Consider the following 22684-nt stretch of genomic DNA (forward strand, 5'->3'; position numbering starts at 1 on the left):
CTTCTCAATACATATTTGACAACATTATGCATGTCTAGAAAAATTTAAACACTGATAGAGCCTTACGTAATAAAGATAAATTGTCTGTCCCCGGGCATCGGTTGGCCAAAGTTAGGATGTCTTTTGTTGGGAACTGTATCCGTTTTTATAATAAATTGCCTAAATTGATTCTTGATTTGCCAGACAAAAAATTTTGAAATTATATAAAAGAAGTACTTTGTTAAAAGGCATATTACAAGTCTGATGATTATGTGAACGACAATAATGTTTGGCCCAAGCATGGTGCAGTATCCTCATAACATATTTAACCCTTTCACCGCCAGAGTCGGATTAATCCGACCAATGTTATCGTGTCCATTTCGCCTAGGTCGTATATATCCGACAAAATAGCTGTGTTTGTTTTTAGTGGCTTTTCCGACTCGTCATGTTTTATATTGTCTTAAACTTGTTAATATATGAAGATATATTACATAAAGCAATCATTTGTAATGTCGTACACTTTTGGCTCGTATTAAAAAGCCATAAAATTAAGTAAGAAGTTAGGTGAAATAACTGATAATATTCTCTTGTAATTGCATAGGTGCCAAACGCCCGCGTCGGAAAAATCCGACACTAGTGTCGGGACATTCTTCAAAGAGTAACATGTAAAAAATATGTACATCAAAGCAGTTCTCTTAATATTGACTTATTCAGAGAACAACAAATAAATTAATTACTAATAAATATTTCTTTACAATAGTTCTACATAGTTTTATTAAATTCTTTTGAAAATAAGCAAATAAGTTGTCAAATGTCGACAATTTTTATATTGAGAATTAATAAATCATTAACAATATTCAATGGCTTTGCATTCAATTCTTTCTACTACCAAAAGTAAAAAAAAAATTTGCCCTGAGTTTAAGCACAGATTGTTAATTAACATCGCGCTGCAACAAATTTCGATATTATTTATCGATATTTAAATAGGTAAATTACATACAACCTTATGTAGGTAGGTAAATTACATACAAACTCTTTGTAGTATTTTTTAGTAGGTATTTTTTTTTGTTGTACTGAGCTGGGCGCTGGGGGCACGACAGCTGATAAAATGCCAAGTGGTTAATAGGTTAATTGATTTATGACATTATTACATATGTTTTGTACATTTAGCTTTATATATATATATATATGTATATTGTGTGACATTTTTCAATAATTTTATTGGAAATACAACTTTTATTTATTCATTCAAATTTTGACATAGACTTGTTAATGGACATCCTTGGAGAAAAGGTTGCGGTGAAGTTTGTTGCGCCGCATCTTCTTCACCTGCACTTTGGAAGGCGGCAGTAGACTTAGTTTAAGTAATGTTTTTGACGTCAATAAGTGATGTATATCATCCTAAATTGAATAGAATCCACACACACTGAACCAGTACTGAGATGAACAGTAATCCAATTTGAGAAATAAAATTCCATTATTATTTTGTCTCTATATTGTTTATCTTACTTGATCATATAATACAGTGTTATTTATTCATAGTATACATTTGTTCACAAGGATTGCCATATATGACTAATTTTGGCATATTACATTTAAAAAGGACCCCATGTGGATTTTAATGTGTTGAAATTTGACAGTATTATTGTACTTTCAATGCCCTACTCATAAGCTTAAACACTTATGTTGACTAGTCAAGCAGAGATAGATACAAGCATTGCTTTTACTTAGTCTTATCAATTTTTCAACCACTTACTTATCTTAATTTATTCATACAAAAAATATGCTACTTAATCCTTATCTAATATTCATGTCAGAGCTCAGTTTTCTCAGACTGGCCATTCTCGCCTTTAGAATTCAGTTCTTCATACAAACATGAATCATCTGTGCCCTGTAAAGCATGTTTTGTACAAAGGTGGTCCTTCAAGTCCACTTCACCCTGGTGGTTCCAATACCAGTTCTCCACTGCCTCCTCATTTTCTTCCAGTAAGCTTTCACATTGTGTCTTCATGTGAGTTATTTCTGCTGAAGGCTTGTCCCACAGTTCATAAGGAATACCCAGATCCACCTTCACTCCTTTATCTACTAATCCATGCAAAGTTTTAAAAGTCTGACTCATTCCTTTGGAGAATCTTGTGCTATCTTGTCTTTCTTTGTGAATGTTGTATTGCAATATTTTGTCACATACACCATCTAGCGATTCGATGAGTCTTAATTCGGATTTCTGATACTTAGTCTTCTTTTTAGGTCGGATATCATCAAGTGAATATCCTATTTCAATTACATCGTGCACTTTGCCGGTTTCTTCGAGCCTGCCCTGTAGTTCAGTCGCCAGGATTTTGCAGACTTCGCATCTATTTGCGTACTTTACTCCAATGTCTTCCTCAGATTTGATTTCGTCATTATGTGTACAGAGAGAACTTGTAATACACAACAATATAATTGTTACACTAAAAGACATGTTTTTATTATCAGAAAATGGATTTCAAATAAAAAAAATTAACAATTTACGAAAACAGGCACTGTGAACGGAGCCGAACGAAGATTGTTCATTCAAAATTTGACATTGACATATAATAAATTCAATATTTTTTTTAAGTGTAAAGAAACTATCATTTATATATACAGCCAGTCTAAGGTATTGAGGGATGGAATCTGAAATGTAACTAAATTTAATACCTTTCGCAACATAAATACCTAATCAACATTTACAGAGCTGACCTATTAGACAGTATTTCTCAAGAGAACTACAAGTCAAGGGCACACTAATTTTGTTTGATACTAACTTAGAAAATATTTTTACTCACTAATCAATCATACAGACTGTAACAAAGAACACTTGAATACACATACGTAGAGTGAGCCATTTTTTAACTTTATATAAAAGTTCAATTCTTAGTCTTTTATCACAGATTTCTGTATTGTTTTCACCAATAGATAGTGTGATCTCTGAGAAAGGCTTAGGTATATAATTTATAATGATTTTACCTGAGTGGAGCTAAGATGTTATTATAAAATCTGGAATTATTAATGAGAACAACAATATAACAAATTTTCATTGAATATCCTGTACACTAAACTTAAATTGTTTCTTCAACCAGCCTGTCCATTCATCACATACATTTTTTTCAAATGTGATTTCTTGAAACACTACACTATTAGACTTTTCTTCAAAACCAAGTTTCTTGAACATTTGAATACTTTTGTGATTACTCGATGAGATTTTGGCTTCATATACTTTTAATCCAATATACTGAATTCCATATAATAACATTAAAATAACTGCTTCCCAACCGAGCCTTCGTCCTTGAGCAGACTGTTCTGCTATCATGATTTCAATTTCTCCCACTTTGTTTTCTTTATCTGTTATAAATATATTTGTATCACCAATCATAGCTTCTGAAATGAAATAAAAGTTAATGCTTTGAAATAATAAGTAGTACCTGAGCAATAACACAAGTAAAATGTAAAACTAAGTATCAAAATATAAATCACATACATATAGTAGGTATTCAGTCTAGTACTAACCTACTTCATCAACTTCATTTCCTTTGGTTAAAATTATAAAAGTGCACTCTGTAAAAAAAAAGATAAAATGTAGAAGTCTATACATTTATAGCATGAAATTGCAAGCATCATGATTAGTAAAGATTATTACTATCTTCATCATCTCTCCAAGATTCTTGCATACTGTATTCTTCTTCTAAGGTTAACGGTTCAGAGGCAGTCAATTTTTGTAATTCTTCGGATTTCATCCACATGTGATACCTAGAAAAAAATTGGTACCATATTTAGTTTAGTAACTGAAGTAAATGGATAGTAAGAGCTTGCTTGTAAAAGAAACAGAAGGCAAGTAAGAAAATCAAAACTCACTTTGGTACGTGATGTTTTCGATATGGCACCAGAACTATGTTAGTGCCAACAATTTTTGTATTGTAATTTAACTTCATTGTCTAGTTTAATTATTTATTCTACTATTAATAATTCATAATTTTAGTTGTTAAAACAACACGAGTGTACAGAACAATTAGAACGGACGGAACATAACAATAGTGACCAATGGTCACCAGACCATGTGGTACACAAAAGTACTCCTAGATGTGGTGACACTTCTTCGGCGCCTCTCATTCGACATAGAAACAGGCGCCATCTGTATTTCCGAACTTTAAAACTTTTTATTCGCATTGCCAGCTTTTTACCAACAAATATGTTGGAATAAATAATATAATACAAATTAATACGTAGAAAAAATCCCAAATTATAATAAATAGGGTCTCGTTTTTTTTATTAATAAAAATTTTATTCTTTCAAACGTCTGACAAGTGAAATCTACCGCTGGCACCGCCGCTCGCCGTGTTTTTTTATTGTTTCGTGTGCTACAGGTTGGTACCTATTTTAGATATTTTTACTTCAAAGTACGAGTTCAGGAATCTGTTCCTCCGTAAAGCTCAGCGCAGATAGCGCTACTGGTACAACTAAGGTACACAAATATTGCCAATGGAGGCAAAAAGCGCCAATTTTCAATATTGTTGCAGATTTACGACCAAAAATACCTTTTATGCAATCGTGGTACGAGTTTAAAGGAAAAAGACGACGATTTTTCCCAATATTTCGGCACCCGAATATCCTACATTGTTGTATATTTTCACAAACGAATGTTTACATAATGAAAGGATTAATAAAATAAACGTTTAAATCAACATAGCAAAAGGCGGTAAAGTTTTTGTGTACCTAACATACAGTGTTGTACTCTGGCGGGATAAATGTTCAGTAATACTCCTTAATATCTAGAATTCTGAAGTGTTTGTGCGATAAAGACGCTTTTATGCCTCATCGATGTGCATTTGGGTGCAAACATATTATAATAAACATAAAAATTATAAAAACAGAAAATAAATGAAATATTAAAAATCCGTTTTTTTATTTTAATAAGGGGGTCACTGAGAAGGCTACTGATGAAAACGCTAATAGCATCGTGCTTGTAGTACATCGTATGTACATATATATACACATAGATAGAATTTATCTCTCTTCTCGAAAATATAGATGGTGCTAAATCACGCATTAAAACTGTCTTGCTTAAATATCTCGCAAGATGTCACTTTCGTTCCCTTATTAATTTACTCTTTTGACGGAACGGAACAGAGACATGAAGTGAATTGATTTTTTTTTTAATTTCATGGCTACATCGTTCTTCAAAACGATGATTTTGTCAACGTTAAGGTTGAATTTGACATGGAATATAATATGTTATAAAGATATTTTAAACACGGATTAGTGTGTAACCAAAAATATACCTATAAAGTAAATATACATACGGATAAAGTAAATTAAAATTATAAGTTGATATTATTATTATTTTGTATTAATTTTGCCAATATCAATTGAATTCTAAATAATGTGACGGATACGGATGACGGACGTGACGGACGAGTCAGATGACGAATAACTTTTCTTTGGTTGGTCATTGTGTGGATGTAATGTGGACTGGGACTTTTAGTACTAAGTAGGTATAAAAAATCACAGATAAAACTCTATTAAATGTCAAAATATCTAACTGTCAAAGTCAGGCAGTATCAATAACAGCCTTTCACTTGTTTTGTTGTTCCGTTGTTCGTTTTTTCACTTTGGTTTTAGGTAGGTAGGTACGACTTTCGAGTTTTCTCTTTTGTTATTTATTGTGTAAGTAAAATTTATTCCATTGATGAAGTGTTGTAAAGGTATATATATATATATAATACTTGTTTTTATGATTTGACAGGTTTGAGGTGTGGCAGCGTAGGGTTCAACTCTGTTGGAAGATAACAAATTTAGCTTTAAAATGAATCAATATCAAACAGAACGTAGGCTTTGTTGGTGCTATGGTATACTGGCGATATTACTTAGTATATCAGTAATATGCATTGCGATTCCATATAATCATTGGCGACCAACCTTAGATGTTTGCCTCAACTCTTGGATAGAGAACGCTAATTGTGGCTGCATATTTTATGGCGTCAGCACATCGCAGTACTTCAATGGAGGACATAATTCTTATTGTTTATATGCTGTATTTGCACCAATACCCCTGATAGTGTATGCAATAGTGATGGTGTTGTTCCACATGTATAGAGTATGTATTAATAATGTAGGACAATATGAAGATGAAAAAAGTACTGCAATGGAAGAAATGTGAGTATGCATCACTAGATTAATGAAGCTATTTACAAAATGTTTGAATTATTATTCAATTAACAATATTGATGCAATTAACATTTTATATTTCAGAGAAGGTGAAGCTATTGTTGTTACAACAAGGACCCGAGTGAGCCAGAGGAATGATGCAGTGATATATTGCTGGATTCCAACAGCCTGTATTGCTGCTGTATTGTGTTTATACAACCTCATACATGCTTCTATAATCACCGATGGCTTCTTGAAAACTTGCAATCAATACCGGTCACATTTGGGCAGGGTAAGTATAGATTTGTTGAATATTGCAATTTACAGGAAAATAATAATCTATGGTTTATGGTTTAGTATTGCTGCAAGATGCAAGCAAACCCACATTAACAGACAACATGAATTGTTCCAGGAGATACATGCCTCGGGGGACCAAATTACAGCAATTCACTTCAGATTGACTTGCCAGGCAATTTTCGACTTTATGGACTATTTGCTGAGGAATACACTTCAATCTTCAGCAAGTCGAGCAGAATTCATTAACACAGGTTTATCCTTGCAGCTGGCATTGATATCTTCATGGGTGGCTGTAATATTTTGGGTGGTTATTGTTGTGTACACATCCACGAGGGCATACAAAGAAAGAGATGTACTCACATGCTGTGGAAACTGATAATTGGGCATCTTTACAGTTTTTTTTCTCCCTATTTAAATGTAGAGTAATATTTAGCCCAAATATTTGAAGTGGTAGGAGACTACACCCATTGACCATTAAGTTTAATCCTAAAAAATAAGTCCATAATATCAAATAACTAGTCACTATCACCATGCAGTACTTACTCAATATTTTTTATTTTACAATAGCCAAACAACTATATTGATTGCAAAAAAAAGTAGACACACTACATATTACAATGCAATAACATATAGATGTGTCATAGATATTCATTGTGTTCTTAAATATAAGGACGAAATGGAATGTTATGAGCGCGGCCTCACTACTTTGCGCCGTTTTCCGAAAACTTGACTGTGGCATAATGGCTTTTAGGACAAACCAGTCAACCTTATGGTTTATGGGAATAATAGACTGATTTATGAGATCCGATTTTTGGAAACCATTGGACTAAGTATCCTTACTATTTTTACACTATCACCCCTCCTATTTTTCGTTTTCCTTCTTTGTTTGGTTGATTTTCAGCCTCTACGTCCCAAGCAGCTCTAATTTACTGAAAATGTCACTTCTCTGTGGTATTTCATGACGCGATGTATAAGTAGGTCATTCTGCAATATGACATGGGAACATAAGCTTTAATATCCAAGCATCGATTTTGCGACATATTAAGCTTATCATTAGTAATTAGTATCATGTTAGCATGGGTTTTTCCCTGTTATTCATAAAAAAGTTAAAGTAAAAAATACTATAACATACTTTAGCTTAATATTTAGTATGGTTTATTATTTATTATATTTTATATATGTAGCTTAGTTTGTAAGTGGTTCATTACCTGCCACTTAATTTTTAAAAAAAGTGTAGCTATGAGTATAGAATAATTCAGTGTTAGCACAATTATTATTAGTTACTATTTTAAAAATAAAAATATAGATTTTGAGCTTAGGACTGTCACCACAAAAAATATTATTTTTGTAAAACTTTTACTAATACTTACTCAAAATAGTAAATAAACAGTATTTTTACTTGACTGGTAAAATCAATTAAATGTTAATATGACTACTCTTTAATGCAACGAAATACGTATCAATAAGCATCAAAAATAAGACTGATAAATAGTACTGAAACAAATTATAGAACAAAACCATGCAAAGTTTTATTCCACCGAATAAATGTATTATTATAAACAGTTTTATTATAAGTATAGGTGGTTATAGAGATGATTACATTTATTCTATGTATAAGGTTTTCAATGTAATGTTACTGTGCCGTCTAGACCAACTAGTTTTTTATATTAGTAAATAAGATTATAATTATTGTACGTATACACGACGTACACGTGTCATTGTTATTTACAGTTATTATGCTTTAGTTTTGACGAAATATACGTATATTTTTTCTTGAAATATTTTCTTTCTAAATAATAATTAGACAAACTTTCTCTCCTCTTCATGTATACCTGGATTTCCCGGTTGTATTTTCAGCTGTAGCAGCCGAAGCCAGGTGCAAGGTGGTGAGGAACTACACGAAGTGTAATAAATTTTTTTTCTCACATAAAATATATTTTTACCACATATTACAAAAAACAACAACATTATATCATATTCTAATATCATAACTAACATTCAAGACTTCCTTTATTTACTTTAAAATATTATTGCACAGAATTTACAAATAAATATGTACCTACAAATAAAATAATGTAAACACAGTGCATCTAATAAATACAGAAAAAAGTAATTTAAATAATCAACTAAGAATATTTATAATCAAATAACGGATGTTATTAAGGTGTTATGAACTTATATACGTAAATTATACAATAGGATAACATCGTTTCAGTTACGCATTCGTTTCATTTATAATGTACAATGTGCTGTAACAGTGCAGTGAAAACAAATTTCGCGGGCCAAGCTTTGGCGGTTAGGTATATAATCCCCGAAACTATTTAATTGTAAAATTCGGAAATAATGTTATGAAATCAACAACTGAACAGAAAAGAAAATGTAATATAGGTTACCTACCTAGTGAGCTACCTCGATAATTATTTTTCGACAAACATTTCAACGTTTCAAAGAAAACAGTACTTACATCAAAATTTTCATAAGCAATTTTAGGCAGTATCTTTTCTTCAAGTTTATATAAATTCTACTATTGACAAAATATATTTCTTGATAACACAACAGGCGTAGCGCAGCTACTATGACTTTGTTTTTCTTTTCATATTTCGATTTTATTGCATTTCCAAAGTAAATATAAATGTAGTTACGTCAGAATATATATTATCCTTATTATCTATTATATTTTTCTACGAACAAGAGTAAATATCAGAAAAAGTTTATATTGATACTATACCTGTTTGATCGTTTGAAAACTAATATTTTATAAACAAAATAAGTCATAATTAAGTTTGATTTTCATATTAACGTCGAACATTGCCAACATTGTGATATATATATTCCAAAAAATATGTTTTTAGCCATTTCTGAAATAATATACATACTATTCTAACTAAATTTCTATTTGCACTTTATTCGAAATTAATATGAGAATAATTATGTGTAGGGTTGGTACCTTAAAAATTTTATAGGTAACAATTTACAACATTCTTAACTATGTATATAAATATATTACACTTGAAGAAAAATTAGATTTATTTGTAAATTATCATAATGTTCAAGTCGTGTAGTGTAAAACGCTCCTACAAAATGTGTTATGTAAATCACAATACTTTACTTACGTATAACCAAATGCGAAATATTATTTAAAAACTCCAAAATATGTAATAACAAACCACTCAAAGCTTTTATAAAAAATGCCTCCTTATTTTATGAGCAAATTTAGCTACGTATGTGTAGTAGTAGTACATAATACCAATCAACTACTAACAAATAACACTTATTGACACATTTAACAACTTGGCTTAAATACACTACTCCACTATATTAGAAGACACCACACAGATGATCTGCTGGCTTCATCAAGGAGGCTTGATGCTATTTCAAACACAACCAACCACATTACCAATCAATATCATTTTTAAATGCCTTTAATTAACCTATATAACGAAAATGTTCTTTACAAAACTGGTGTTCTTCTCATCTTCAAAGTGTGAAATTAAAAAATCAGCATGCTACATTGGAGTAGTAGTAGATACATAATCATTGTATCCCTTGAATACTGTTATAACATTCACTTAGGGCGTGTTTTGACACTCTGCATCCCAATCGTCAGGAATGAGTTTGTCCAGGTGCTTTACAAACATTGTTAGGGGACAGGGATCATCACAGAATGGCAGTCTCAATTCCATTGGCACCTCTACTTTAGTATTATTGCGGTAAAATGCCTGAAAATTAAAATAATCAAAATAAGTAAAAATAAAACATAGTAAACTTTTTGAACTATGAAGGACAAAATTCTGTGCTTGTGTCAGAAGAATTTTTGTTAAAGTAAATAAATACCTAACTCTTTGGTGCCACACAAGTGTGAAAAATGGAGAGTCGAGTCACTTATGACACCAAAATTAGGTAAACATTTACAAGCTTTTTTTGTATTCAGTAGAATTTGGACTTTGGTGTTTGAAAAAGTATAAATTTTAATTGGACTCCTTAGGCCTTCAGTTACCATTACACTGACACATTGTCATCTCTTTCTTGCTATGGAGTAGTATTTAGATGTACCTTAACAAAAAAGCTCTCTTGCTCAACCTCCTCGTGCAGTTCCAGCACCACACTGGCGCCGTACTCGGGCTCCAGCAGTTCCTGGAACCCGAGCGCTCGCCACAGCGCCACAACGTTGACATCGTGCCCCGAGTACAGGTACAGCGACCGCTCGAAGTCCTCGTGGACAGCCATCTCCTTGAAATGCTGCCTTATCTCACCCAGCAGTGGACCTTCAATGTTTAGTAAATTTTTATTACTAAGACTCCATTTTAATTGGGATACAAAATCTATTTACAAGTAAGTACCTATTTAAACTTCTTTTTGCTAGTATCTTTCACAGATTTTTACATGTATAGGTTTAGATACCTATAACTTATTACAAATCAATATCAATATCCAATCTTAATCTAAAAATAAGATTTTATAATTTTGAATGCCAGCTCACCTACTTGCAGTCGTAGAAGTGTTTCATTGTAAGACAGTAAGGCTAAGCTGAGCATGAAAGGTGTGCGCATTTTGTTAGGGAACACATTCTTAGTCCACTCGGGCAGCTTGAGACCAGCATCCTGCTGTGCTAGCATTGAACTGTAGAGGAAATCTACATCCAAAACACTCCGCATGCTCTGGTTTGTATACTTGGACAGATAGTCAAAAAGCTCAGTGAACCTTGGCTCCATGTCTTTCTCTGCCTTCAATTCCTCGTACATCTCAGTGAAACGCTTACATTTTTTTGTAGCAGCTACTATCTGAAATTGCCACAGAAACTGACATAAAAAATTTGAAAGTAAGAAGAAAAGAACATAGCATAGGGGACCGGATAATTTTCCTGAAAATATTGGGCCCTACAAAGAATATGGACTGAAGCTGAATCTGGAAGAACAAGAAATGGAGGTGCTGATGAGAGAGCCAAATATACTGGGTTTGATAAAGACAACAAAGTCTCCACCCAGGCAAGCACTCCAGAATCATGTTATTTTGAGGTTACTGAGCCAGTGAAGTAAGTGCTCTACTTATTTAATGTTACTTATAATTATAAATCTTCATATATGCAAAATAATATAACAATCAGAATTTTGTGAGGAAATGAACAATAGATCACAGCAATAAGGAGAGGCTGCATATATACGCTATGCAATTATTAGATAAAAATACAATACAATACAATACAAATACTCTTTATTGCACCAAAAAGAAAAAATACACAGAAAACAATTTGTAATAAATATAAGAAGGTACAAAGGCGGACTTATCACTAAAGCGATCTCTTCCAGTCAACCTTTAGGTGGAAGGAGACATATATATATAAAAACATTTAGGCGCAGTAAAACAAACTACCAAATATATAATTACATACACTATATATAAATAAATACATTACATACAATATACATACATACATAAGCATACCAAATACACATATACATATACATATAAATACATATATATACATACATAAATATCATTATATAGAAGGAAATACATGTACAATAAAATTAGGATACGTTAGATAGATAGTGAGACTTAACGAGTTGCTTAAATTTGGTCAGAGTCTGGGCATTCCGAATATCTAAAGGAAGAGCATTCCAAAGACGAACATCCTGAACAGAGAAAGATTTGGAGAAAAATTTAGAATTAGCTACGGGAAATCTGAGTCTCAAGGATACCGTGCTGCGCAAACTACGAGAGGAGCTGCGATCATCACCGACAAATTTGAAACGGTCCTTGAGATAAGGTGGGAAATAGGGATTGAATAAAATTGAAAAAAGCATGGATACAATATGCAAATTACGACGAAGTCTAATGGGAAGCCAGTTTAACTGGGAACGGAACGTGGAAACGTGGTCATATTTACGAAGTCCATAAATGAAACGAATAGCGAGATTCTGCAGGCGTTCGAGTTTGTTCAGCTGTTCTTCTGTAAGGTCAAGAAAGCAGCAATCAGCGTAATCAAGGATAGGGAGAAGAAGAGATTGTGCAAGCGCAATTTTGGTGTTAATGGGCAAGAAATTACGAAGCCGTCTGAGCGAACCAAGTGTAACAAATGTCTTCCGACTAATTTCTTTCATGTGGACTGACCAAGATAAAGTTGTATCAAACACCAAACCCAAATTTCTAACGGACTCGCAAAAGGAAATGGTTTCATTGTTAAAACTTAGGGATGGCAAAGAATTCCAGTCTACGCGTGAAGTAAAATAAGGACTACCGATAATTATAGCTTTAGTTTTTGAAGGATTTACCAAAACACCAAAAGATTTACTCCAGCTAGATAATCGCTCCAAATCGTCGTTCACAATGGCAATTGAAGAAGGTAAGTCAGCTAACGACGAGTGATAATAAATTTGCAAGTCGTCAGCATACAGGTGGTAGGAAGACTGAAGATTATCAGTGATATTATTAATAAAAAGCGCAAATAACAACGGAGAAAGCACGCCACCTTGAGGTACCCCGGCCGAAATCCGGCACCACGAAGACTTTTTGTCCTCAATGCGTACGCATTGTTGACGGCCGCCCAGGTATGAACCGAACCAGTTAATAGCTGATGGAGATATGTTCAGAGTGCGCATCAGACTTAGCAGAACGTCATGATCGACAGTATTAAATGCATTCGTGAAATCTAATAAAGTAAGGATAGTCAACTGCGAATTGTCCATGGCGAGACGAAGGTCGTCAGTTATTGTTAGAAGGGCCGAGGTTGTGCTGTGTCCAGCACGAAACCCCGACTGATACACATTAAGTAGGCTATTTTTATGAAGGAAAGAGTTTAATTGTAACTGAACTAAACGTTCCAGAATTTTAGATAGGAAAGGAAGAATAGAAATAGGACGGAAGTCGGAAAATGAGGAAGGATTAGGTTTTTTAGGAAGTGGAGTAATGAAGGCAGTTTTCCACGTTGAAGGAAAGCAACCAGAGGAGAGGGAGTTGTTAAAGATTTGTGTAATAACAGGCAGGATAATATCAAGAATCGGAAGTATCATTTTGCGACTAATATCGTCGGAACCTACTGCATTAGAAGTCACTGCAGAAACACACTCTTGAACATCACATTCAGCCACTGGAGTAAAAGAAAAGGAAGAAAAGTCGGGAGATGAAAGTGACTCGAGGTGGTTTAATATGGAAACTTTATCATTGCCACCGAAATTACTGGAAGAGGAAAAGTGCCTGTTAAGGCCGTTTATGTCAAGGTTATTTGAGATGTTGTGGTTTTTCTTTCCTACTCCCAGAGACTTTAGAAATTTCCAGACTTTGCCTGGGTCACCGTTTTCTACGGATTTATGAATGTGACGGCGTTGGGCTTCCCTGCACATCCTGTTGCAGACATTGCGAGCCTCGACGTATTTAGAACAATATCTATCAGGATCAGCTTTAAATTTTGACTTTGCACTATGCTTTTTAGCAATGCAAGCTTTTATTTCATCAGTCAGCCAGGGTGCAGGTAAATGCTTGACTTTAACTGGACGAATTGGGGCATGTTTGTCGTACAATGCTAACAACAGAGCGTTAAAAGTCGCAATTTGATCGTCAATTGAAGCAGAGTCGAAAACAGATGCCCAGTTACATTCAGCGGCATCCTCGCGCAAGGACTCAAGGTTTATGGCACCAAAATTACGCTGCAGAAGAATTTTGGACTTAAATTTTGGAGGGCGAATTTTATAGGAAAGATATAACAGATCATGGTAAGAAAATATGTCAGCATTGAATTGGCCATGAATAGAAACAAGATCGGAAGAGGACACTAGAATAAGATCAAGGAGGGAGGGAATACAATTAGGAAAGTGATGGGTGGTATCTAGAGGTAAAATGGCCAAATTACAAGCATCGACAATTGATTTTAAAGTTTTAGCACGACTGTCATCTTTTGCTAAGCATGTATTAAAGTCACCCATAATAATAGTATGTTTATAGGCAGGCACAATGTCTTCCAAGAGAGTCTCTAAAGATGAGAAATAACTAATATTAGACGAAGAACTATAGAAGACACCAAGAAGAACGGGATCATGAGAAAAGGTGACTTCAATAAAGAGATATTCAGCCTCCTTGGAAGAATCGGCCACCTGAGAAGTGTGAATGATTTTAAAAGGGATGTGGGATCTAAGATAAATCGCAACGCCACCTCCACCTTTGTCAGTGCGGTCATTGCGAATTAGCTGGAAGCCAGGTAAAGAGTAAGAAGTAGAGGGGTGGCAGGAATTGAACCAGGACTCTGACACAAATATAGCATGTATGTTTTTGCTATCAAAAGTCGCAAGCAAATCTGGATAATGTGCCGGAATACTTTGTGCGTTGATGTGAACAGCATTAAAGTTTTTGTGCACGTTTGAAAAAACATCATCAAGAATCTCGTTCAAAGGAGGAGTAATAGAATAAAAACTGTCATCACTACTAGTGGAAGATGCAGAGAAAAAGTTATCTTGTACACTACACATAATATATAAAAAATAAAAAAATATACTCAAATATAAAAGATAATAAATAACAAATAATACTAAAGACTACAAATATAATACTATACTAAAGACTACAAATATAATACACCTTACCACCCGCCAGCAAAACCGACAGAAACTATGCCATTGGTAGGATACATATATTTTAAGTCTATGGTAGGATACGATTAAAATAAAATGATCAAAAAAGAGCAATAAAAAAATATTATAATATTCAATCTTAATCTATGATTTTATTTTTATTTTAGTGCAAATTCTCTCAATCTCTTCTGCTGAATACTGTGTCGTACTTGGCCTATACATTTTCTTTTTTCTAATATGTCATCATGTCAACTTTATCGCTTAAAATAGTACAAATTAGCTTACATTATCCAATTCTCTAGGAAGAGAATGCACAGGTATGGGTTGCCACAGTAGCTCAGGATGCCACATCTGCTTCTCAGTGGGGGGATACAGACCAGCTAGAAATGTGTAAGCACTCATCATACATCTTGACCTGTCACTGCTACGTATATATACATCTTTTTCATAATAATCTTCCTGGATAAAATTTGCATAGTAACTTCTATATTTCTTGCCCAATTCATATAATTGTAATTTTCCTGTCTGCAAAAATAATAAAATTATGGCTTAAATCCTTGCTATGTATTGTAGTAAAATATAAAGAGATAAATATTGAACATATTCAAATATTACATTTGTTAGACTCCCCAATCCATCTGGCCACTGGTAATTTTTAAAAGGATCACTTTTGTATGTGTGTGTAGGTGTGCGAGCTCCATGCCGAAAAAACTGTAACAGATGGAAAAATGTTACTGTATGTGGTCTTCAGTAGATAGTAACTAGAGTCATAACCAATTACAGTGAACAGTTACAACCACAGAATTCAAATCGAATTTATTTAGAAATGTTATGCTGCAGTAAGTAGTCAATTGACACTAAGTCTTTACATACTTTTGATAAAACAACTTTTTTACTCTAATACTTCAAATGAAAAGTAAATCTCGTTCAAACAATTACAATCACCATACAAGTTTTGCTTATCCTAGTTAAGAAACTCAAATTGTAACAGATTTTTATCTATAATGAAGAAATAATTACAATAACAACAAGTCGCAAAGTTTTTGACTCGTATGGCAGAGTTTCACTGAGCACGCAGTATCCGAGAAGGCAGCTCAACACGGCCAAGCCGAGGACAACCACGGCCACCGTTGTAGATCGCTTGGGGATCTGATAACAGCTTGAACGCGTAGTTTTCGGCGAAGACGGTCTTCGCCAGGTATTATCGTCATTGTCGTACTCCATTTAATGTATCTCTGAGATTTGGAATTGGCAGGGATGCTGCCACCACTTTTTTAACTAGCTTTCTAGGAATAGAATTCTAATCTGTGATTAGAATGCAAAAAATAATTTCATTCAAAAGGGATCCACCCTTCAAAAGTCCAAAGAAGCAAGCAAGATTTTAGAATTTGTACACATATTTTTGTTTACGCCTTTTATAAGTTTTTGTTTGACAGATCTCGGTCTTCTTGGCTTCTGTAATGACAAATGACAATGACATCTTTGGTTTTGTTTAAAGGAAAAGGTGCGTTTCCATTTTTCTCTACCTAGTACCTAATAAAAGAGAAGAGAACAATGCACCACTATACAATAGAACATAAACTTCCGGTTCTAATAAAAAAAAAGCGCGGGTGAGCAAATATTATGCCTACGTATACCTTTTTGAGAAACTGTAAAAAGAAATTATTTATAACTACAAAAAAAAGAAGGACAAATCGTTGTTTTCAAAAAGTAATAAAATTCTCAATTACCTGTAAATCTTGGTACTATACCTAACATTAAAAAATATACATGACAATAGTTTTATTCTTGACTCGTAAGTACATAATAATATTATCTCTGTCTGTCCACGCGGCAAAATAGAAACTGAGTGAGATGAGATACCAAGCACGACATACCGTTATTTGTGTTTGCTTGCCTTGATCGTGACTCGTGGGACCTTCAGATTTAGTTCCTACAACTTTATTGTTTTACACAATACATATATATTACACGTAAGTATTTTTTATGAATACTCTATTAGTATTATTTAGTATTAACTTAACGTATATATTTTTCTATTTTGTTTTGCTTTTACCAGAGAAAATAATTGATAAAGATGTACCACTACTTACTCTACTTATACCTCAGCCTAGGTACTACTAAAAAAAATGAAGGTCTTAATCTCAACATTTTACTAGGTATTGGTATAAAATAAAATGACGAATTTATTAATTAAATAACATCTACTTAAGTACTACAGGAATTTGTACTACGAAATACAAATAAACTTTATTTAATTAGTAGTCTGTTCTGTGGTGGTGGTAATTTATAAATACAGTCAAATCTATCAATAACAAAAAAAACATAGTGAACAAAAATAAAACACAGTCTTTTTACAAAATTAATAAAATTTAATAAAATTGGCGATGGCTGTTAAAATAACGACTTACACTAATTACTTTTATTCAATCTCTACATTAAGTGGTTTAGGTCATTCGACCAATTTAGGCCAAATCTATTTCAATTTATGATTTTCTGACCTTTTGATACAGTCACAATCAAAACACAATCTCTCATGTTTTATTTTAGAACACATGGAAAGGGAAACTGACATACTCCACATAAAGTGAAATAAAGATATTCGGTGACATCTATAGAGAAAATTGATCATTACCTACTTTTGGTATTTTTTACCCACTAAAATTACCTTAACCAATTCCACACGTAGTTACATTGATAAATAGATTGGTATCTTTAGAGTGCATAATATTTACTCAGAATGACACAGCCAAATTTTCACATTGGGTTAAATAAATAATTGAAAATGTGCTTAGCAAAGTATACCTATGCCTATGGATTATGTCACAAATACCTGTTTTATGAGTTACGAACTTTTACCCACTTTTTAGAATTTCCCACGGAAGCGGTATTTTATCAGAGATGAAAGGTGGTATCCTATGTCCTTCTCCATACTACTAACCCTATATGTAACCTAAAATTTCAAGATTATTGCTTGAGTAGATACACCGTGAGGAGGTATAAAACACGTTCGCATTTATTAGTTACGATCGATTACCTTAATGCCTTAGTTCATTAGTACTGCTGGAATATTTTTCTTTTTGCTGATCTATGAGTTCTACAGTTGAATATATTTCACTGTTTACCCAATTTATTTATAAGATAAAACCCATTTTACCATCGTTTTCTCAAAGTCAATTAACATGATTGATAGAAAAAGCATTTTTTGGGAATAAAATGGCTGTGCGATCCAACGGATATACCTAAATATATATGTATATGACGAATCTAAAGATTCCGTTATTGCCGCTCGGTACTGAACCCTCAAAATGGTCCAGTAGTTAGTGGTTTTTGGAGATGTTTTTACCTACCTACAACGTTATACGTTCGTAAATTTTTAATGTAATCATTTTTGACATTATGTTTTTCAAGACATTAATGATTCGTAAGGAATGAGGATCTCTTATTCCTTTTGCATTTTCACCCTCCACCTCCTTCCCAACACATTTTACGTTTTACATTTATTGATGAAATAAACTATCTAAGTACCTATATGTTTTATATTTCAGCAAATACTCTGATAAAAATAGTCAGATAAGTATTTACCACTTAACTACTACCACAATGCCTTTCTTCAGTGGTCGTTGTTATAGCACAGCCAGACTGGTTGGAAAAACGGTTGTAATAACTGGCTGTAATACGGGTATTGGAAAAGAAACAGCGATGGACTTTTACAAAAGAGGTAGGTACATATAGATGATGCATATAGTGCGTCTTAGGTAGGTACTTAGTTTAAACATACGTTATTTATTGAATTTAAATTACCTTCTGTGAATTTTTAGGTGCGAAAATAATAATGGCATGTCGTAGTTTAGAGAGGGCAGAAGAAGCAAAGAAAGACATCGAGAATAAATGCAAGGATTTACCAGATACCGGTAAATTAGTTGTGGTGAAGTGTGATCTGATGTCATTGAAATCTGTACGAGAATGTGCACAGAATATTTTAGCAGCAGAACCACAGATCAATATTCTAGTCAACAACGCAGGAATAATGATGTGCCCTAAAGGAAAGACTGAAGACGGTTTCGATATTCAATTTGGAACCAATCATTTGGCACATTTTCTATTTACAATGCTTCTTTTACCGCGTATTATTAGAAGTAAACCAGCTCGGATTGTTACCGTTTCATCAAAAGCACACACTAGTAAGTATCAATATTAAATAAAATTAAGATTTTTTTGTATGAGGTTTGAACAGCAACACGTCACAACTAACCGAATTAATTTTTATCTATTTTAGGAAGAGGATTGAATTTAGACGACTTAAATTACGACACCCGAACATATAGTGCTGTTGAAGCCTATTGTCGCAGTAAACTTGCTAACGTATTGTTTTCAAAAGAATTAGCTGCTAAATTGAAGGTTTGGGTATATATATATATATATAGATAATAAGAATCATGAACTAATTTTTAGGGTTCCGTAGCCAAATGGCAAAAACGGAGCCCTTATAGATTCGTCATCATGTCTGTCTTCCTGTCCGTCCGTCTTTTCCAAAACTATAAGAACTATACTGTTGAAACTTGGTAAGTAGATGTATTCTGTGAACCGCATTAAGATTAGAAAAAAAATTGGGGGATACTTGGAACTGAAACTCAAAATTATTTTTATCAAACCCATACATGTTGGGTATCTATGGATAGGTCTTCACAAATTGCGGTTTCTAATATATTTTTTTTCTAAACTGAATAGTTTGCGCGAGAGACGCTTCCAAAGTGGTAAAATGCCTCCCCCCCGTAACTTCAAAAATAAAAGAAGGATACCAAAAATTGATTTGAACTAGATCTAGTATGTCATAAATAGTAAACCGCAACACAAAAATCGATCGAAAATAACTTTTATGTTATGTTACCCTTCATGGCCGAGTCCGACTCGCATTTGGTCGCTTTTTTCTTAAATTTTAACAAAACAAGTCACTTCCGACATTAGGGTAGTAGATTCGCACCCTAGCATTGCCAATGCGGACGTTACCGGTAGTGGCTAAATCCATGCTGTTTGGTGTCTCGTATTGTCATGCAATTAGTTACGAAGTACTTATTAAATCCATGCATATTGTACCTTCAGTAGGCACTTAATTTGAATTTTCCGCCACTACATGTATGTAAAAGTACTAATAACATTTGAAAATGGAGGGAAATGCTTTGCGTATAAATGCGAAAAGACAGGAAGCCATGAAGGAACATAATGCCGGCTCCTCATTATCCGCGAACAGTTCACCAAATTTTGGCGGAGCAGTGTACATTACAATACAACCTAGATACGCAATGTTCATGTTTTCGCGTCGGCATCTGTCCGAGCTCGGCGATAGTATGGACAATAGTTCTTAGTGAAGATAGAGGATGATCTGGCGAATTTAGTTGAACAGTAGTTAATATTAGTGTATGATATTCCAATTTCAAATTCCGATATTTTTTTTTGTTCATTGTTTTTTTTTTTTTCAGGAACACCAAATCGAAGATGTGAACACATACAGTCTGCACCCCGGGGTAATAAAGACAGAGTTGGGGCGCCATCTAAACGACACAATATTTCCGTATGCGCGACAGATCTTTGGCGCGCTTGCTGGCCCATTTACAAAATCGCCGGAGCTGGGCGCACAAACCACAATATATTGCGCAGTTGACGAGAAGTGTGCCAATGAGACTGGCTTGTATTACAGGTATCGATGTTTATTTATTTATTTATAAGACTTTATTGTTCCAAGTAAAAACATACTTATAAACAAATGGCGAACTTAATGCTATAAGCATTCTCTCCCAGCTAACCATTAGGAGAAACAGAGAAAAGTTGTGCGGCGCAAAAATATCTTAAACAGAAATAAGTACTACCACATACTAAAATACAATAATAACTACATATATAAAATATAAATATAAATAGCAAAGCATATATACATAAGACTACATATATATCAATATATGAATACATACAAACCAAAATAATAAAAATTATGTCCAAGAAATACAGATAAAAGCTAAACAGAGAGAAAATCAGGAGGAAAAGGAGTCCAAAAGATGAGCATGAACTCTTTTCTTGAAAGAAAATTTGCTGTTTAAGATGGTAATGTCAGCGGGCAAAGCATTCCAGAGTCGTGAAGATTGGAGGGCGAAGGAATTGGCCATGAAACAGGTCCGGAAAAGGGGGATATAAAGGAGGCGCGAGTTGGAAGAACGTAGTTGCCGTTCATGGGAGTCAGAAAGATATTTGAACCAGCATTTAAGATAATTAGGAGCTTGAGGGTTCAAAAGAACTGAGAATAGAGTGCAGAGCAGCCGTAGCTGTCTACGTTGTCGGATAGGAAGCCATTTAAGCTCCGATCGATACGCAGAAATATGATCATATTTCCGAAGACAAAAAATAAAACGAATACAATTATTCATGAGACGAACTAATTTGTTGAGAAAGTCCTGATTGAGATCCGGATAACACACATCAGCATAATCAAGTATCGGAAAAACTAAAGTTTGAATTAACATTATTTTGGTTTTTAAAGGGAGGAAGTTTCTTAGGCTTATTGTTAGGCTTATTGACGATGTTATTGTAGTTTGGTTTGCTCTGGTCAGTCTGGTCTATCTTTACCACAGGTCTATACACTATCGATTCGCCAAATCTTGCGGTTTCGACGTACAATACTAGTTTTTCCTTGTTTAAATAAAAGCTCTCATCAAAACTAAGTTAATATAAGTACGTCTTGAGTTCGCCGATAGCATGTATTGTAGCTGGCACAATAATTACGAGATACTGAACGGTATTATTAGTTTGACATCATTGGCCATTAGACCTACCTCTACAATTACAATTATGCTTGATTGGATATCCATCGAGCGAGTTGAAAGGTCAATTTGAAAAACCAGCTTTACCCGACCGATGACAACGCGACGACGAATGCAAAGTAATCAAGGAGTGATGATATTTGTAATCAATGGTACAGAATAAAAAAGAAATTTCACCCTGTGACCAAAGTTTGAAACATTTTGATAAGTAAACTATTTAAACTCACTCATTTACCAATTTAATCTTACTGTAGCCATGGCCTTCTCGACCCCGTAATTGTTGAAAGTTTGATACTGTGGGTATCTATATATGAATCATCCATCATGTTGTAATTTCGCCGTTACATAAATTATGTATTTATGTACTCTCTTTACAGAACAAAAAACTAGATATATACTTATTAAAATCATAACTGAACTCTGTATTATGTATAGGTGTCTATGCATTATTTCATTTATACTAACTAATATTATTAATATAAAGTATTTATTTTTCAGCGATTGCCAGGTGACGAGTCCTTCACAAATGGCTCAGAGCGATGAGAACGCCAAAAAGTTGTGGGAGCTTTCGCAAAAGTTGGTCGGGCTCGACTTCGATCCGTTCCGAGAGGCCTAGGACCTAGCTGCACTGCACATTTGTGTAATTATTAATATTTAGGTATTATTTTGCAGTTGGTGAACGAGTATTGTACTTAGTATATTTAATATAAATACAAATTATAATAATATATAACTTGTAAAAAAGTACGCCTTTTGAATATGGAATCCTTATCAAAGCATTACATTGTCATAGTTAATCACCGTAGGTGTACAGACATTTAAATGAGAATACACGGAAAAAAATGTGAAAAAATATAATTTATTTAATATGTA

General features: G+C 33.6%; 5 protein-coding genes across 14 annotated transcripts; 2 read left to right on the forward strand and 3 right to left on the reverse strand.

Annotated features, from left to right (window-relative positions):
- Positions 1-1456: 1456 nt before the first annotated feature.
- CNPYb (Canopy b) lies at positions 1457-2546 on the reverse strand. Its single transcript, XM_053744788.2, has one exon. It carries the CDS (start codon positions 2438-2440, stop codon positions 1793-1795), a length of 648 nt encoding a protein of 215 aa, XP_053600763.1. The 5' UTR covers positions 2441-2546; the 3' UTR covers positions 1457-1792.
- Positions 2547-3024: 478 nt separating this feature from the next.
- On the reverse strand, positions 3025-4100 carry Mnat9 (microtubule-associated Nat9). Of its 2 annotated transcripts, none has more exons than XM_053744790.2 (4): positions 3853-4100; positions 3638-3747; positions 3508-3555; positions 3025-3375 (listed from the first exon to the last, which is right to left on the reverse strand). In XM_053744790.2, the coding sequence occupies exons 1-4, from the start codon at positions 3927-3929 to the stop codon at positions 3035-3037; spliced, it is 576 nt and encodes a 191-aa protein (XP_053600765.1). In that variant the 5' UTR covers positions 3930-4100; the 3' UTR covers positions 3025-3034. The 2 variants fall into 2 exon arrangements, with proteins under 2 accessions (XP_053600765.1, XP_053600764.1); XM_053744789.2 differs by having other exon boundaries at positions 3025-3378; positions 3853-4097.
- Positions 4101-5525: 1425 nt separating this feature from the next.
- Positions 5526-8217, forward strand: LOC128669963 (uncharacterized protein). 3 transcript variants are annotated; one of them, XM_053745244.1, is made up of 4 exons: positions 5526-5616; positions 5741-6150; positions 6247-6433; positions 6554-8217. In XM_053745244.1, the coding sequence occupies exons 2-4, from the start codon at positions 5801-5803 to the stop codon at positions 6812-6814; spliced, it is 798 nt and encodes a 265-aa protein (XP_053601219.1). In that variant the 5' UTR covers positions 5526-5616; positions 5741-5800; the 3' UTR covers positions 6815-8217. The 3 variants fall into 3 exon arrangements, with proteins under 3 accessions (XP_053601219.1, XP_053601217.1, XP_053601220.1); XM_053745242.2 differs by having other exon boundaries at positions 5536-5661; XM_053745245.1 differs by having other exon boundaries at positions 5562-5620.
- A 2-nt stretch (positions 8218-8219) lies between these two features.
- Positions 8220-16860, reverse strand: LOC128669958 (prostatic acid phosphatase-like). 2 transcript variants are annotated; one of them, XM_053745231.1, is made up of 6 exons: positions 16730-16860; positions 15615-15710; positions 15285-15524; positions 10919-11219; positions 10492-10703; positions 8220-10157 (listed from the first exon to the last, which is right to left on the reverse strand). In XM_053745231.1, exons 3-6 carry the CDS (start codon positions 15402-15404, stop codon positions 10008-10010), a joined length of 783 nt encoding a protein of 260 aa, XP_053601206.1. In that variant the 5' UTR covers positions 15405-15524; positions 15615-15710; positions 16730-16860; the 3' UTR covers positions 8220-10007. The 2 variants fall into 2 exon arrangements, with proteins under 2 accessions (XP_053601206.1, XP_053601205.1); XM_053745230.2 differs by lacking the exon at positions 16730-16860 and adding an exon at positions 16020-16476.
- Positions 10637-22684, forward strand: LOC128669959 (retinol dehydrogenase 13-like). 6 transcript variants are annotated; one of them, XM_053745235.2, is made up of 7 exons: positions 10637-10770; positions 11210-11470; positions 18548-18720; positions 18821-19183; positions 19279-19400; positions 20480-20697; positions 22310-22684. In XM_053745235.2, exons 3-7 carry the CDS (start codon positions 18603-18605, stop codon positions 22425-22427), a joined length of 939 nt encoding a protein of 312 aa, XP_053601210.1. In that variant the 5' UTR covers positions 10637-10770; positions 11210-11470; positions 18548-18602; the 3' UTR covers positions 22428-22684. The 6 variants fall into 6 exon arrangements, with proteins under 6 accessions (XP_053601210.1, XP_053601212.1, XP_053601207.1 ...); XM_053745237.2 differs by lacking the exons at positions 10637-10770; positions 11210-11470 and adding an exon at positions 16485-16503; XM_053745232.2 differs by lacking the exons at positions 10637-10770; positions 11210-11470 and adding an exon at positions 16539-16609.

Source organism: Plodia interpunctella, chromosome 5 (assembly GCF_027563975.2).
Source record: "Plodia interpunctella isolate USDA-ARS_2022_Savannah chromosome 5, ilPloInte3.2, whole genome shotgun sequence".
NCBI classification, from domain to species: domain Eukaryota; kingdom Metazoa; phylum Arthropoda; class Insecta; order Lepidoptera; family Pyralidae; genus Plodia; species Plodia interpunctella.

What these genes read in the sequence shown, in the direction of transcription:
- Mnat9 (XM_053744789.2), bottom strand. Translation starts at nt 3,929, where the DNA reads ATGAAGTTAAATTACAATACAAAAATTGTTGGCACTAACATAGTTCTG. An exon ending in CGAAAACATCACGTACCAAA is followed by an intron (nt 3,748 to 3,852) that starts GTGAGTTTTGAT and finishes ATTTTTTTCTAG; the next exon opens with GTATCACATGTGGATGAAAT. An exon ending in TTGGAGAGATGATGAAGATA is followed by an intron (nt 3,556 to 3,637) that starts GTAATAATCTTT and finishes TTTTTTTTACAG; the next exon opens with AGTGCACTTTTATAATTTTA.
- CNPYb (XM_053744788.2), bottom strand. Translation starts at nt 2,440, where the DNA reads ATGTCTTTTAGTGTAACAATTATATTGTTGTGTATTACAAGTTCTCTC.
- LOC128669963 (XM_053745244.1), top strand. Translation starts at nt 5,801, where the DNA reads ATGAATCAATATCAAACAGAACGTAGGCTTTGTTGGTGCTATGGTATA. An exon ending in AGTACTGCAATGGAAGAAAT is followed by an intron (nt 6,151 to 6,246) that starts GTGAGTATGCAT and finishes TTTATATTTCAG; the next exon opens with AGAAGGTGAAGCTATTGTTG. An exon ending in ACCGGTCACATTTGGGCAGG is followed by an intron (nt 6,434 to 6,553) that starts GTAAGTATAGAT and finishes GAATTGTTCCAG; the next exon opens with GAGATACATGCCTCGGGGGA.
- LOC128669959 (XM_053745232.2), top strand. Translation starts at nt 16,554, where the DNA reads ATGCACCACTATACAATAGAACATAAACTTCCGGTTCTAATAAAAAAA. An exon ending in CTAATAAAAAAAAAGCGCGG is followed by an intron (nt 16,610 to 18,547) that starts GTGAGCAAATAT and finishes TTTATATTTCAG; the next exon opens with CAAATACTCTGATAAAAATA. An exon ending in AATTAGCTGCTAAATTGAAG is followed by an intron (nt 19,401 to 20,479) that starts GTTTGGGTATAT and finishes TTTTTTTTTCAG; the next exon opens with GAACACCAAATCGAAGATGT.
- LOC128669958 (XM_053745230.2), bottom strand. Translation starts at nt 16,223, where the DNA reads ATGGAGTACGACAATGACGATAATACCTGGCGAAGACCGTCTTCGCCG. An exon ending in CTTTGCGACTTGTTGTTATT is followed by an intron (nt 15,711 to 16,019) that starts GTAATTATTTCT and finishes CATCTGTTACAG; the next exon opens with TTTTTTCGGCATGGAGCTCG. An exon ending in ACTTCTACGACTGCAAGTAG is followed by an intron (nt 10,704 to 10,918) that starts GTGAGCTGGCAT and finishes TAAACATTGAAG; the next exon opens with GTCCACTGCTGGGTGAGATA.